Source organism: Theropithecus gelada, chromosome 5, assembly GCF_003255815.1.
Source record: "Theropithecus gelada isolate Dixy chromosome 5, Tgel_1.0, whole genome shotgun sequence".
Taxonomy (NCBI): domain Eukaryota; kingdom Metazoa; phylum Chordata; class Mammalia; order Primates; family Cercopithecidae; genus Theropithecus; species Theropithecus gelada.
This window is the reverse complement of record NC_037672.1, coordinates 116,608,883-116,624,848: the sequence shown is the minus strand read 5'-3', so window position 1 is coordinate 116,624,848 and position 15,966 is coordinate 116,608,883. Positions and strand designations below refer to the sequence as shown.

The window sequence follows — 15,966 nt, the reverse complement described above, 5'->3', positions numbered from 1 at the left end:
GACTTGGGAAAAAATACTTAGTTTGAATGAAGAGGGTGACATTCATGGAAAGTTTAAACAAGTCTGGTATATGTAAGTGAAATCTGAAGCCCAGAATAAAAAGGAGAATGTGCAAGTGCCTTCAGATTTGTAGGGAAATCTACTTTAGATTGCTCCATAAGATTTTATTATTTTGACCTTTTGACTTCCCAAAAGCCGAGTAGTTCTCTCTCAGACACTCATAGGAAACTTAAGGGGTTTGAGAACCTGGCTGAAATTTCTTAATTTTTCTTCCCTCTACTTCAAACCACGTAAAGGCCTCTGTTGGTCCAGTTAATCTCAGCCTGATCTAACTAAAACAGTTAACAAAGTGCTGACAGGGTAAATGGTCCAAGGGCGGAGGAGCAGGTGTTCCTTTAAATTCCCATCCCACAGGGCCCAGCAAGACATCTAGGAGAGGAGCCTGTGCGCTCTGCTCAGTCAGAGGGAGCCAGGGGTCCTTGGTCCAAATCAATGTTTTTTAATAGGCACCCAGGTGATTCTTATGATCAGGCTTGCATGAGGCTAGTATGGTGGGAGACAAATTCTGCTAGTCTGAGCCCAGGATAGCTTTCCTGGACTGGAGGCCTGGCCTCCTCATTCCTTAACTAGCTGGGCTGCCACAGGCAAGAAAATTAACCTCTTTGTGCTTAAGTTCCTGTACTTGAAAAATGGAGCTAGAGTGTCCACTTCATAAGGTTGTCCCGAGAACTAACCATAAAATCCTTAGAACAGTATCATTACCCTTCTTACCATTTGATTTGCAGCCCAGAGCACTGGGATGGTTCCAGAATATTTACTCAATAAATTATAAATTTCTTTAGAGTGAATAAGACTGGGGAGGTATAAAGGAGCCAGATCACTAGAGTTCTTAGTGCTGCTCACCCTTCTAGGTACAGTCTAAGGGTGACAACTCCCTTTTCTCCACTTAGCCTACCTTGAACCATATTAGTTACTCTTATGTGGCTCAGTTTTAAAAATGCAGGGAGTGGAGTTGCCACTGTACAAAAAGGTTTCTAGTGTCTTTCATTAAAAAGAAAAAAAAAGCCACAATACGCTATTTCTCTGCAGCAAAACAAGAAAACTTTATGAATCACTACTGCTTTAATTAACAGCATTATTTTTTTCCTTCTCTCCTTACCTAAGGCTGCTGTGGTGCCATCTGCCCAGACCCTTAAAATTACTGACTTTAGCTTCAGTGACTTTGAGCTGTCTGATCTGGAAACAGCACTGTGTACAATTAGGATGTTTACTGACCTCAACCTTGTGCAGAACTTCCAGATGAAACATGAGGTAGGAATGCAGCGACATCCTTTGGAAAAGTCTATGTGTGTGTGTGTATGTAAGACAGAAAATTGATTTTGAATGCAAATATGGAATAGGGATTTTTACATTTTAGTGATTAATATACTGTCACTTAATATATACCCGAGACTTTTAATGAAAAATTATCATTATTAAAAACACATTTAATGGGCTCCTAGTGTGTATCAAGTATCAGGGTGAAGACTAAGGGAGAGTGTTCCTAAAAATGGGAGCAGGATATGCAAAGGCATGACCAGAGAGATTGGGGGTCCCCACCCAGGGACCCCCTGTTGAGGGGGTAAGAATGGCAGGAGAAGCAATGGAAGAAGGTGAGAAGCAAATCAACAGCCAGGAGTACTGTTGAGGGGGTAAGAATGGCAAGAGAAGCAATGGAAGAAGGTGAGAAGCAAATCATACAGAACCTTGTAAGCTGTACAGATGAATTTGGATTTTACCCTGAAAACAATCGTGAGTCACAGGAATTTTATGCAGAGAAGTAGCATGATCTCATTGCAGTGGTTAAAACAACAGTGTACAGGGAAGGACCAAAGCAGAGTGAACTCCTTTGAAAATGAAGGAGGAAATAAAGAGGCCTGATGTGAGGCCACGCTTTTAGTTGGAACAGGGTCACCCATATGGGGAAGACAAAAACTGATTTTAGCCTCTGTTGCTTACCTTATTCACTTCTCAGATAATAGCAAAACTTAAATAAATATCTTCTAATATCAGTTTGAAGATACCAGGGAGTTCTGTTGTTTCATAATGGCTATGTATTATAATATATAACAACAAAGAATAAGAGGCAGCAGAAAAGACTATTTGAAAAAAAAGAATTCAATAATCTTGCCTTTAAAGATTACTTTTTCTCGTCAGTTGACTGTCTAGTCTCCTTGTATAGATTTCCTATCTGAAAATTTAAATATCTCGAAGGCATCCACTATTTAGCACTGTATTAATTCATACAACGAAAATTTGTTAACATATACTGTATACGCAGCACTGTGCCAGGTGCACAGTTCAGTGATGAATTGTCCCTGCTCTCAAAGGCCTCACAGAAATGAAAACTGAGAGTGATTAATACATTGTCATTTATGGTATTACTGGAGGCCCAAATCTGGTTCTTCCTGAATTTAACCAAAGTGTATGTTGCTCTTTCTTAGTTGAAAATAGAGAACAGTTGTCTATAGACTCTTACCTAATAATATTTTACTCTTGTTAGAGTGTGTTGATTAAGGGATACCATGTCGTTTAATTATTTCAACAAGTTCTCTAGAAAGGCTGTTACTGGGGTTATTGTTATCCCCATTTTACAAATGAAGAAATTGAGACACCGTGGTAGAGTAGAAAGATCATGGATTTTTGAGTCATAGCTCTGCTACTGGTTAGCTCTTTTTTCCTTGGGCAATTAATCACTCATATTCTCAGTTTCCTCATCTCTTATTAGGGGTAATGGTATTATTCTCCCCACGAGAGTATTGTGAGAATTATACATGCATCTGTGATTATCTAATTGTATGCATGTGTATATGTGTACTTATCTATAATATTCTGTTTAACAAACAGGTGTAGAGTCCATGTCAGTTATCCCATTCTTAGGCCAAGTTTGACTGGTTACATCACTCATCGAATTTCTCAATAGTAAGTCATAAGGCTCATTTTTTAAAGCGTATCTATTGATGAGATGAAGATCTCATTTGGAGCCAGAAGTTCTATGTGAATCTCACTTCTGCTTCTTGCTAGTTACAGGACTTTATAAACCTATATAGTGTCTCAAATCCCTTTCCATTCCTGAGTACTCCCATTCTTGAAACTAATAATGATTCTGTTGAAAGGACTTGGCCAGAGCAGAGGAATGTGATTCTTGTACTTTTAAACAAAATTCATATAAGTTGATTTATTTCTTCATTGGCCTTTAGATAGCATTTGAGGGTTGGGTAATGAAGATAATCACTTAAAGTTTCTATAGAAATCTTTATTCTTACCACTTGTTGGGTTTTTATCCATGAGGAAAATATTTCCTTTTAGTGTCTGATTCATCATCCTACCTTTTCTGGTTGAATAACTATTATTCTAATTCTTGCCAACATCAACTTGAACATTGCAATCATTCTGGCTGGCCTTCCTTCCTTAGTGCCTCTTCTGTTTTGTTTCTTTCATATATTATTGTCAGTATAATTTTAGGATGATGAAATTAAAATGTTAATGCTAGAGAGGATGTTAAAATCATGAAGCTGTTGTGACTAAAAATATTTCATATTGAAAGACAGATCTTCATGTTCTCTGCATGGCTTCTAAATCTTTAGTCATTCTCCTGTAATGATTGTAACCATTGCCTCTTGCTGATCTCTGAAACAGATTCTTCATTCTACTCAAGCAAATCTGCATGTTTTGTGCTTATTTTCACTTTCCATCTTTTACATCTTAATCCTCCCTGAATGATGTCTGTTCCACTCTCTGCCACAACAAACATTTCTCTTCTGCAGAGCCTGACTCAAGAATATCTGTTTGTAAGAGAACCCTAGGCTTGACTTCATGCTGCTTCAATTGCTATTTGGCAGTGTATAAACTTGCTTTCGATTTTATGTTTATTTATTTATTTCCTTTATATATGCAATTTTGTTATTTTCACTACTGATTGAGTGTCTTGAAGCAGGAGCTAAGCTGTTTTCTGTTTCTTCTTTTTCTCTGGTGGCATCTTGAGTTCACCACTCGGGAAACCTTCCATAATTGTTGGAGACTGATTCAACGCATTGGACATGCTCTCTAGAGTCATCCAAACTGCAAATAACTGCTCAGTAGTCCTGTACAAAATACTGTCTTACAAATTTTAATGGTGTCTAGCATATCCAATGAGAACTTACCAGATATGACCATAATTTTCTTGTATGCTGTTGAGAACATCCTGGTAACAGAATCTAAAACTGTACTTAAATATAGGTACTACTTTGTCCATTGGGTTATCCAATTCTCTTAGGTCTGTCCTAATAAAAGGAAAATAGAGGAGTCCCTTAGGAATTATGTTTCATAGAGTCATTTTGGTCATCATTTCACAATATATGGTATTATGTATTTAATTATATCTGTACATTTATGATTAGTAAAAAATATAGCCAAAGATTAAATTTCTGGGTTTTCCTGTTTATTTTTCTTGCTGCTTTAATTAATCACCAGTAATTTTCTGCAACATATTTTCTAAACATATAGAAGAGAGTTTCTAGATCTTACTTAAAAGTCTCTCAGTAAGATTAATCTCCCAATAAGATTAATCCATCACCTTCCTGACAGACTCTATTCAGAAATGAAAAAATGGTGGAAGAAGCTGCAGTGTGCTTGGGGTGAACACATTCAATCTTAGGCATACAGAAATCTTCCGCTTGAAATATGGCAACTCAGTGGGTGAAAAGGTTAGAAGACATTAGATTCTTTGTTATCAGAATTTCCTGTAAACTGAGCAATAGAACAGGAATAAAATGACCTGAAAAGAAAAGGGAGGATATGGAAGTATTGATTTCCCACCAAATCTTTTATAAGCAGTTTCTACCAACAATGAAAAAACCTTGTTTTTGACTTACTTCTGTAGCTAATCGTATTGTGTTGAATATTGTCAAAGCAGCATTCTTTTCCCTGGTACTTTTTCCATTTCCCAGGGCAAATGTTCTTTGTGTTTGAAGCAACTCTGGTGATATATATATGGAGAATCACATATTTATTTTACAAATCCCCAAAAATATAGTAAATCACTCAGATTTGAAGAGAGGCAGATTCTGATGCTAACACAAACCATGTTTAGGGCCCATGAGTCTCTGGGGATTTTATTTAATACACCACTTAGAAGTTAAATTAAACCCAACTCTTGAGGCTTGCTGAAGTCTGTCCTCCCCCCGGCCATCTTTCAAAGTATTTTTATATGGACCCCAGGGCTTTATTTGGCACATATTATTTTTTAAAAAATTACTTATTTGTAACCAAGCAGTAACTACCTGAATAAGTATAATTTAAAAGGACAAAGAACTAATGATGGCATTGTCTTGTAGCTCCAATTTGTCCTTGGACATGTACTATATACCTTGTTACTAGTCCACCCCCAGGGCCTTGCACTAAATACCTTCACAGATATACAACATGAGAGCATGGGAAGAACTTGAGAGTGGCTGCTTTTATGGCTGTCTGATGATGAATTCATACCTACGTGACTCTTTGGACTCTCCTAGTTGATGACACATGGACATGGCACATGGACACATGGACTATATATATCACCTAGTCAGTGCCCTATCCTGACAAAAATACCTTTCTTAGGGATGTCTTGTGTTTTGTATCAATTTAATTAGCATGGTGGTTAACATGGTAGGCTGTGAAGTCAAACTGCTCAAGTTTGAATTTTGGCTCCATCCCTAAGGAACAATGTATCCTTCAGCAAGTTACCTCTCTGAGTATCAGTTTTCTTGTCTGTAAGATGACCCAAATCGGAGTATCAGGCTAACTGTGAACGCTTTGTACAGTGCCTGTAACATAGTAAATGTGTGAAGATGTTGGCAATTATTGTTACTACTTATGTTTTATTCCCTAAAGGTTCTTTGCAGATGGATTTTAAGTGTTAAGAAGAATTATCGGAAGAATGTTGCCTATCATAATTGGAGACATGCCTTTAATACAGCTCAATGCATGTTTGCTGCTCTAAAAGCAGGCAAAATTCAGGTACTTTTTAGAGCCATTCATATATCTAATATATTTTGTTGCTTAGTAGTAAAATTTACAGCATATTCTTTCAAGTTCACTTTAAAGTGCACAGATAATGATTTAAAATAATATTTGCTGTAACTTACATAATAAGTTATATTTTGTTAATTAAAGAGGACTAATCTGGCAAAACTACTTAGTTGCTAATTTTCTTCCATATATAATATATATGGCATATTAGAAAACCTTTAAAATAACTTCATGTTACACATACATAGTCTTTGGGCAAATAAATATTTCCTTCTGAGGAAAACACTACCTTATTAAGAAAAAGTAAGAAAAAGTATCACATTTCTCTTGTTCACGTTCAACCTGCTCCATAGTAGAATTCCTCAAAAACCACCCAAGTCCTGAACTTGCTTAAGTTAGGGGTCTCTACTGCATTTTCTCTGGAGCACTCAGTAAATTTTTTAAGTACTGTTTCATAGAAAGGGTTTTGGTTTCATATACATTGACCAGAGACTGTTTAAAAGGAAGATCAATGCAGAAAACGTTCAAGTAATTCGTTCCTTTCCAGGCCAAATTTTATCCATATCTCTGTCCTTAGATTCTAACTTCACTGGGAATCGACTAGTTATTCCAGGTAAGTGATTCCAGGCATCCATCATATAACTGTTTTTAATTCAGAGCTTCCCTGCCTTTTTCTTTTTGTAAATAAATTCTTAAAATGTTATTCTCTGTGTCTACTTTCATAGGGTGCACATTTTAACAGGCTAAATCTAAAAGAAGTGATTGTTGTTAAAGAAGTGAGGTGAAATTAAATACACTAGTATGATTTTCCTACCTTAGCAAACACGTGTAGGTTGAGTATCCCTTATCTGAAATGGGACAAGAAGTGTTTTAGATCTCAGATTTTTTTTAAACTTTGGAATATTTGCATTATACTTACTGGGTGAACGTACCTAATCTGAAAATCCAAAATATTCCAATGAGTATTTCCTTTGAGACTCATTGGTGCTCCAAGACCTTCAGATTTGGAAGCATTTTGGATTTCAAATTAGGGATACTCAACCAGTGTAAGAAATTGTGTAAACTTATTTTGGGGTATGGGAAGGTCATAAGGATTATCGACACTGAAAACTATCCTTGTTCTCTGTGAGGAATAACAAAATGATGATTTTTGTGTTTGTTGTAAAACCTATTTAGAGTACTGAGAGTTCTAGGAAAATACAGCTGATGATAATTTTAAGTTGTGTCTTTTTTGCTAATGAAGGGGAACAGTATTAATGACAATACTCATGGCAGATACTAAAAATTAACCTATATTTAGCTTGGGAGTATATTATGTAACTTTTTGAAGCCAAGTTTTCATTTCAAATCATTTTCTTTCTATTGTTTTGCTTGAATTAACATTGTCTGCATTCCTTAAGGACACAGCAACTGATAGCAGAGAGTGAACAGAATCTGTAGGGAATTAAAAGAGAAAAAAACAATTATTTAAAGTTTATTATGATTATTTCACATAATAATTAAGAATTAGCAATACTTACTATAGGTAGACAGATTATTAGTTTATTGAGGCATTTCAGCTTTTCCTGTTCATAAGTGACATTTGTGGTGATCCCATTGTGAATGACAAAGGACAACTGATTCCCTGAAGAATAGGATTCTAGGGTTAGTCCTTTGTGACTATAGAGAAGTATGTACGTAAAGCACTGAGGGGAAAAAAAGATTACTGAAAAGAGGTAATATAATGTTCTTCACCACATTTTATTTGTTCTTTCCTCCAATGTCTTTGATCATGCAGAACAAGCTGACTGACCTGGAGATACTTGCATTGCTGATTGCTGCACTAAGCCACGATTTAGATCACCGTGGTGTGAATAACTCTTACATACAGCGGTAAGACTTTCCCAGTAAAGCAAGAAAATGTTTTCTTTTAATTATAGGACTGTATGTTTCTAAGTTAAAGCCACAGCAAAATTTGATGGTACAAAATTGCAACTGGTCAAGGTCCCATAACATACTCTGGTTATATTTAAAGGAAATGGAAAAAATAATGCAGGTTCAGTATTATGTTTATAATTTTTCAGCCCTGAAGTTCAAAACATATTTATGTTGAGAATCTTATTTCATTAGATAATTACCAAGAGTTTTACTTTAGTTTATGTACATCCAGCTTAACAGCTCCCTTAGAAAACTATTAAAACTAGTTCAAAAAAGGTAACATTTCACCCTGCAGTAGAAAAGATAATATTTGAGAAGTGCTTAGCTCAGCCCTGCATACTTATTAAGTGCTCAGGAGAAGGAGGCTTGTGGTCTTAGTGGAAGCTATATAGCACAGTGTTGGAGAACTGGGCCTCTGTCTAATTTCTCTATACCATAATGTCCTGATACATGAAATGGAAATAATAGTTGTAAAAGATAATACACATCAATAGCAAGCAGAATACTTGATGCCTATTTAAGTCTTAAATATTAGAAACAGATGCTAGAGACGTACCATCATCAGATGACTGCTCATTGGCTGAGTTTGAGAGTGAGATACTATCTGTTAGGACAAGCATTTCAGGCTCCTTTAAGAGCCATACTTAAGTGACATTTGAGATGACAAATGAGAGGATAAAGGTGACATCACTTTTCATCAAATGTTTGAGCCACTGTGATATTTTTATTTTCTTGTAGGAATTTAGTTGAAAGGTCTACATTTTAAGTGCAAGATCTCTTACTACTGAGCATTTTTTAAGTACACAAGTGATTCAACTAATGGACAGATCTCTCAAGGAAATTCCAGATGTCTGATATCTAGAGGGAATTTCAGAAAGCTCTCTAATCACATTCTCCTTATCTAAATAAATGGAAAACTTCATGTAGAAAGAATTGTAGTGATGTAACAACCATGTCCTCTGCTGACCTTTGATGGGAAAAGATAGCAAGGTCTTGCCTGAGTATCAGAGTCTGGCTGTTTCCTCTTGAAAAATCTCATGTTGTGAAGAACTGACTGAGTGACATGTCCTTTGTCCCCTGCGCTTTGTCATGTGATTGCAATCCTGAGCCTCACATAGACACAGAATAATTATGAAAGGGGACACTGCCATGAAAAGATGGATAGTGCAGAGTCAAGCCACATAGTATGCCCCTCCACAGTCAGCACAGCCTAAAGATCAGAATCAGCATGTGCTACACTGAACATAATATTATTAGTATGTGGATTATTAGTGTATGGATCGCTCTAAGATACTATATTGCCCTGCTTTAGAGTGAAAAAAAACACTCAACTATTTTTTCCTTTGTTTATTTAAAAATAATTACCCCAAAAACATCTGGAGAAACGTCATCTTCTCCAAAAAAAAAAAGAGAGAAAGAAAAAGAAAACATCCTGGGAAAAACTCATCAACTGCAGAATCTTGCTTTCACACACACACCACAAAGCAGACTTCAACTTAAAAAAAAAAAAAAAGTTAAAGCAGTTTCAAAGATTTTTATTTCTTCCTACATCCCTGTGGTTTCAGTAGAGGAAACCAAGAATTTTCCAGGGATTTCTCTTTTTTTCTTTCCTTGCTGGTAAATGAGTGATACTTAAAGTAGAATTTTCTTAGGCAGGGGACTCAGGAGAGTATGAGTACCGTAAATATTCCCATGTAAATATCTTCTAAAAACGTATACTGTGTCCAGCCCTCATCAGATTTTCAAACTAATATTTAGAGAAAATCAAAACAATAAAACAATGCACAGAGATGAAAGTAACTTATCAAAAAAAGAAAAAATGGTCATGTGGTAGCAAAGTTTGAAACTGAGGTTGTCCTTATTCATTCTTGAACATCTTTTCAGAAAATTACCCTGAAATTACCTTGAAAGAAGATATTTCTTCAATAGAAAGTTGCCCCTTGAGTCGTCATTTGATTATTTGAAGGCTTCTTTGATTAGGAAACTACCATTGTAGAGGAGTTCTACAGGCACGCCAGTGGCATATGTGAGGGAAGAGTTCACTGCTCACGCTTACTTCTCCCACTTGGGTGAAGCAAGAAAAGAATGAGGGCCAGGCACGGTGGCTCACACTCGTAATCCCAGCACTTTGGGAGGCCGAGGCAGGCAGATCACGAGGTGAGGAGTTCGAGACCAGCCTAGCCAGTATGGTGAAACCCCATCTCTACTAAAAATACAAAAAAATTAGCCAGACATGGTGGTGGGTTCCTGTAATCCCAGCTACTCAGAAGGCTGAGGCAGGAGAATTGCTTGAACCCAGGAGGCAGAGGTTGCAGTGAGCTGTGATCTCACCACTGACTCCAGCCTGGGCAACACAGCGAGACTCCATCTCAAAAAAAAAAAAAAAAAAGAATGATCTCAGATAGATACTGAATTCTTATTTTAAAAATAGGCAGTAATAGGAACAAAATGGCTGAAGTGCAGACAACCACTAGAGAAAACACAATTGTAGCGTTTGGGTTATGTAGAGAAATTACCTGCATTAGGCCTGCATTCAATATAAGAAGACTGTTGTAGATGCATTTATTTAATTAGATTCAAGTTTTGGTGTTGATAAAATAATGCAGTGAAATTATGTTATATTCTAGGCAGATAGATAATGAATAATTATTATATTAGGGTGTTTGCCCTTTGCAAGGCGGAAAGAGAGTGATAGAAGTATAAAATGTGATTCTTTCCATTAAGGAATTGTCATAGTCTCACGAAGTAATAGTGATCACTACAAGAACGTTTCTAGTCCTGAGTTATGTAGAGCAGGACTGTAAGTGTTCAGCAGAGAAGACTGGTCCAGTCAGATGTAGTACAACTCCATTGTTAATGCCGGAAATGAGACTTAAACTTGGTCTTAAAATATGGGTAGGATTTAGGAAGGAGAAAGGATAAATATATTTCAGGAGCACCATGAGGTAAGCACTTTCTTGGAACAGTGGTGATGGCTAGCTTGACTAGAGTTAGAAGGTTCACATTGATTAGGAATGAAAAAGAAGAGAATGAACAAACGGAAACTTTCTGAGGCAGGGTTATAAAACTAAGCAGTGCATTATAGATTTGATATGGGTGGGAAAAAGGAGCCACTACAGTGTGTAATAAGCACACGGTTTTAGGAAAGAAATCTGAATGTAAGCTACAAGGTGAATGGGTAGAAATTAGAACCACAGAGCTCAACTAGAAAGCTGTTACAGCAAGTCAGATATAAACTGAAAAATCACATATGGGCTAGAGAGAGGAAGAGGATGAAGGAGAAAAAGAAAGTTTTTTAATTTAATAATAAGCAGCTAGTTATATATAAGCATGAGGGAAGGAGTTACGACTTCTGGTCCAAGAAATTGGAACAGTGATGGTGCCATTGATGAAAATGAAAGAGCTGGGAAAATGTATATGTGTGCACTGAGAGAGAGAGATGACAAGAATGGAGATTAGGGGAGTTTTGGCAATAAGTCGAGTAGAAGATAATAAATAGGGTGGTAGTTAGAAGTGGTAAAATGATCAAACGGATGTGTTTTTTTCAAGGTTAGAGATACAGTAAAATCAGGGGGAAAAGGTCTCCTGCTGGCCACAAGGAGATTTGTGTATATTTGTCCTAGGAGAACTTATTCTATGCCATGACTGTCTTCTCTGCTCTAATAGAGGACAGAAGTGAGCTGAAGTCATGGTCTGGCAGTGGGAGTAGAGGGTCAGCAGGATCTGAGAGACTTTAAAGGGCACTACACTAGCATAAAATCATGTATGAAGTTCAAGCTGGGTGAAGTCCATTTTATCCATGAATGAGATGATCCCTGGTCAGGTTGGAGATCTTGAGAGCCTGGAGATCTGACTATGAATAAAGTGAAAGTTCCATTCAATTAGACCTATGTCAGTAGTAAATACTAATAATAGAAGCTAAAACTTTATATAGGCCTTATGGCATTTGAAACATTTTTGCACTCTTTATTTATTAGTTTATTTAGTCCTTATACCACCAAGCAGTGGCTGTGATGGTTATGGTAGTTAAGAGCCAACTTGAGCCAGATGCCCGGCTTCAAATCTTGGCTTCTCCTCTCACTTTGTGACCTTGTGCAAGCCATTAAACTTCTCTATGTCTATTCTATGTGTAATAGAATAATGAAAATACCTATCTTCTTGGATTTTCATCAGGATTAAAGGGGTGTAAATAGATGTAAAGTGCTTAGAATATTTCCTGGCACATGTTAAATGCTCTACAGGTCTTAGCTATTTTCACAGGGGAATGTTCTTAGCAACAGATAGGAGTTTAAGATCTTGCTTTGTCCTGTGGTCAATAAAGGAAGTGGCAAAAATACTGTGCCCAGTAGAACCTAGTAGCTGTGGAACAAAGAAGCAGAGCCCTGTCCATCATTATGTGCAAAGAGATCATCAGTAGTGTCAAGGAGGTCAGAGAACTCTGAGGTCAAAACGTGAAATGAATCATCATTATGAATATCTATGTCATTGAATATGATTGTTGATTGGGAGAAGAAGGCGATCGTGATGATTTGAAGAGAAATGATAAAGTAAAGAACTAAATGGGATTGAAGGTTACAAAGAGATTGTTAGAGATTTGAGCCCAGAGTAATATATACGGCTGAGAAGCAGAACCAAGGACGTTGTTAGTCCTTTGTGACATAAGCAGACTGGGGTGGCAATATAGTTCCACACCCCCATGGGGCTTTCCTTTTCTGTAGATTTCTAAGGCTTCCTATTTCTAAAATATTGGTCTGATTTCTGCATTGGGCATCTTAATACTACTGTCAGAGATAGACCAACAACTGTGCAGGACAGAGGAAAATGCAAAGTGAGTGTGCTGGTCCATTAGGGCTCACTGACAGCAGCGTGGGAACAAAATTCTGTAGCAGTAGTGGTTTAAATGGGTCCTTCTGTTGCAACCTTAAAGAAGCCACATAGCCTTGTGTTTGAAAGAGGAAAATGCAACAGATATAGAATACACTGATTTCCATGAATGTTTTTATATACAGGAAATTCGGGGCATTTGTCACTCTGTTATTGATTCATAAATCTGTATTTTTAGAATCTAAGTAAAGACAAACACAGTTTGCATTCATCTATCTCACAAGCCAAGAATTTTCTCTAATGTGAAACAGTCCCTTCTGTGTCATCTAAAAATGTAATGTGTGTTTGAAGTTCTAACTTGTTTGTGTTATATCCACCTAATAGCATTTCGTAGTCCAGCTCCTAAGTAGGTCAATGAGTGGATACTATGTGCCTTTAAAGTACTTTGGTATCCTAAGACCATGTGATGTGTTGAAGAGGATGTACTTGAATGCCAGCTCTACCATTTATATCAACCTTGAGCACATTATTTTTCACTGAGCCTTTGATTGTCTAGAAAGCAAAAAGATGGCAACTTTAGAGAGGTCTCAGCCGAGGTTACCCTTGAGGCACAACCTGAGATGAAAGTCAGTGTGCATATAGCTTATTTGTGAATATGACCCCAGGGAGCAGGAATGCGGGACTGGGAAGGAAGCAGGGAAGAAAGGCAAGGCAGTAGAGGGGATGAGTTATCCAGATGTCCACCCATACTGGGTCTTAGTCTTCCCAGGCACTTTGGAGTAGTCTTATGAAATAAGACCCAGAACTGTTGACTGGCAAGACAAAGGCAGTTGTACCTAGGTCTGTGTACCCCACTGGTCCAAGGTGGTCCGCAGGCCTTCACTCTTTTACACTTTCAAGTTGAACAAATATGAGTGCAGAGAAAATTCCTTTGGGCACCAGCTGTGGGGTCAGAAAGCTCTAAGGCAGAAGTGAGAGGTATTACAGGTAGGCTGGGGCATTCTAATTGGTACTTGCATGAAGTCTGTTAAAGCGTGCATGAAACTGGACACTACATCAGGGGATGAGTAAGAGGTGGGATTGAGGGTTTTGATGTGGTAAATGGGAATGCCCTGCCCAGAGTTATTGTAAAAATTAAATATAATAAACTAAAAAAAACTAAAGCACACTACCTGACATGTTATAGGCTCTCATTATAGGCCATCTTCCTGGATGATCTCATCTACTCGCATGCCAGGATTACCATCTGCATGTTGGTGCATTCCAAATCTATATCACCAGCCCAGACTAAGTTCAGACATTTATATCCTTTTGGGTCTATTTCAGGCACCTTAAAATGAACAGATCCAACATTCAGCTAGTCAGCTTCCCCTGCTTCATCCTCCATCTTTGATCATCTTCTCCCTTTTCCTATGTCAGTAAATGAGGTCAGCATCCCAAGGCAGAGACTTTAACATTCATACTTTTTCTCTTTTCCCCCTCATCCCCTCATCTGCCTCATCCCACTCCTAGTCAGAAGTCATTACCAGTTCCTATCTGATCTACTCTGAAACAGCTCTCAGATGTCTGCTTCTCTTCCTTTGGGCTGCTGCCACTCTAATCCAGGCTCTCTCTTACTTAGATTCCTAGATGTTTCCCAGTAGTCTCCTAACTCCCAGTAGTCTTGATACATACACAATATCTGTTTCCAGTAAGTTCATCCTTTTTCAGAAATCTACTCGTGTTACTCTGTTCATTGTCATCCCATTTTCCAGTGCTATGCACAGTACCTGATCCATAGTCCAACTGACTAAATATGGAAGGAGCAAAGAAGACAAGAAGGGCAAGAATTAATTTGAGAAAGGTTAGGACAACAGTAACATTGATAAATTAGCAATATAGACAACACTTTAAACAATAAGAATAGATGGGATTATCTGTCCTCTTACCTTTATTTTCACTTTACTGTTTTCGTTTTCCCTCAGGTCTCTCTTACTTTACCCATTTTTCCCCCACATTACATTTTTTCAGTCTTAGGTAGCTTCTCTATCTTCAACAAATTAAATGCAAAGTAAAATAACCATTCAGATAGTAATAGGGAGAAATAACACATCAGTTGTATTATCCACCACTTGTATGTGGAGCTTTACAATTCACAAAGCCCTTTCCTATAAATTTTATGAACAGAGGTTTTCAGAAATTTCGTCTTTTTCTTATGAAGAAATAGTGAAACCTATGCTTAATATTCACATGTGAAGGGTCCTGAGAAACATGAGGTGGAGGATTGTGCTTGTCGTGCTTTAAAGCTTTATTTGTGACTGTCTCAGTTCATATAATGAACTGAGTATAATGTCATTTCCTTTCTCTTCATTCAGCCAAAGGGTCTCTACTGCTTCACCAAGTTCAATTAGCAGAACTAGCAGGATATTCTGCACTAAAATGACCTGGATCCCACATGGGGAACTTTCCAACTCAGCCGTCTCCTTCCTTCCTTCCAAGGGAGCATGTGCCCTGAGTATCCTTCTTTTTCTTGCCTTTCATCAGTCATACCTCAGTTAATTCCATCTCAGTCAGTCCTTTTCTTATTTGCAGGCACACATGAATAAGCTGACCTTCAGCCTGAGCATTATTTCAGAGGAAAAGCTAATGTGAATTTGTTTCAGATTTTATATCAATTGCAGCTTTGAAATTGAAAAATATAATTGGTACAACTATTTCAGTGGGTTTTTTTTTTCCATGTTTGGAGGTATTAATTTTTTGGTCCTTACTCCTTCCTTCTATTTTAATCAGTATTAAGACCAATGAAATTGTTCATACTTTGCACTGGCGATGGTTCCATTGATATTTGAAAACAATTTGACTCTTGGTATTTGTTTCCCAGAGATTACCTCACTCTTTTCTCAGGAAAGGAGGGAAAATTATTGATTAATTTTGTGAAGTAGTCTCTCTTTTAGTTAAACAGTAATAAAAATGTACTGAAAAACTGGCACATTAAGGAAACTGATCTTTTATCCTTTCTTCAACAAAATATTTTCAGAAGTGAACATCCACTTGCCCAGCTCTACTGCCATTCAATCATGGAGCACCATCATTTTGACCAGTGCCTGATGATTCTTAATAGTCCAGTAAGTACCTAATTTATTGTTGTGGAATTTTAAAAGAGAGCTTTATAAATTCAGTTTTATTTTTAGTTCTTGGATTTATTCCCAGCAT

General features: G+C 37.2%; 1 protein-coding gene across 3 annotated transcripts in view; it reads left to right on the top strand.

The window, feature by feature from the left end:
- PDE5A (phosphodiesterase 5A) overlaps positions 1 to 15,966 on the top strand; it is a 129,800-nt gene that overhangs the window by 97,133 nt on the left and 16,701 nt on the right. For all 3 annotated transcript variants that reach the window (XM_025385801.1, XM_025385802.1, XM_025385804.1), the window contains exons 12-15: positions 1,165 to 1,311; positions 5,896 to 6,021; positions 7,811 to 7,905; positions 15,791 to 15,878. In XM_025385801.1, coding sequence (XP_025241586.1) covers positions 1,165 to 1,311; positions 5,896 to 6,021; positions 7,811 to 7,905; positions 15,791 to 15,878 — 456 coding nt within the window. The remainder of the gene's footprint in view (positions 1 to 1,164; positions 1,312 to 5,895; positions 6,022 to 7,810; positions 7,906 to 15,790; positions 15,879 to 15,966) is intronic.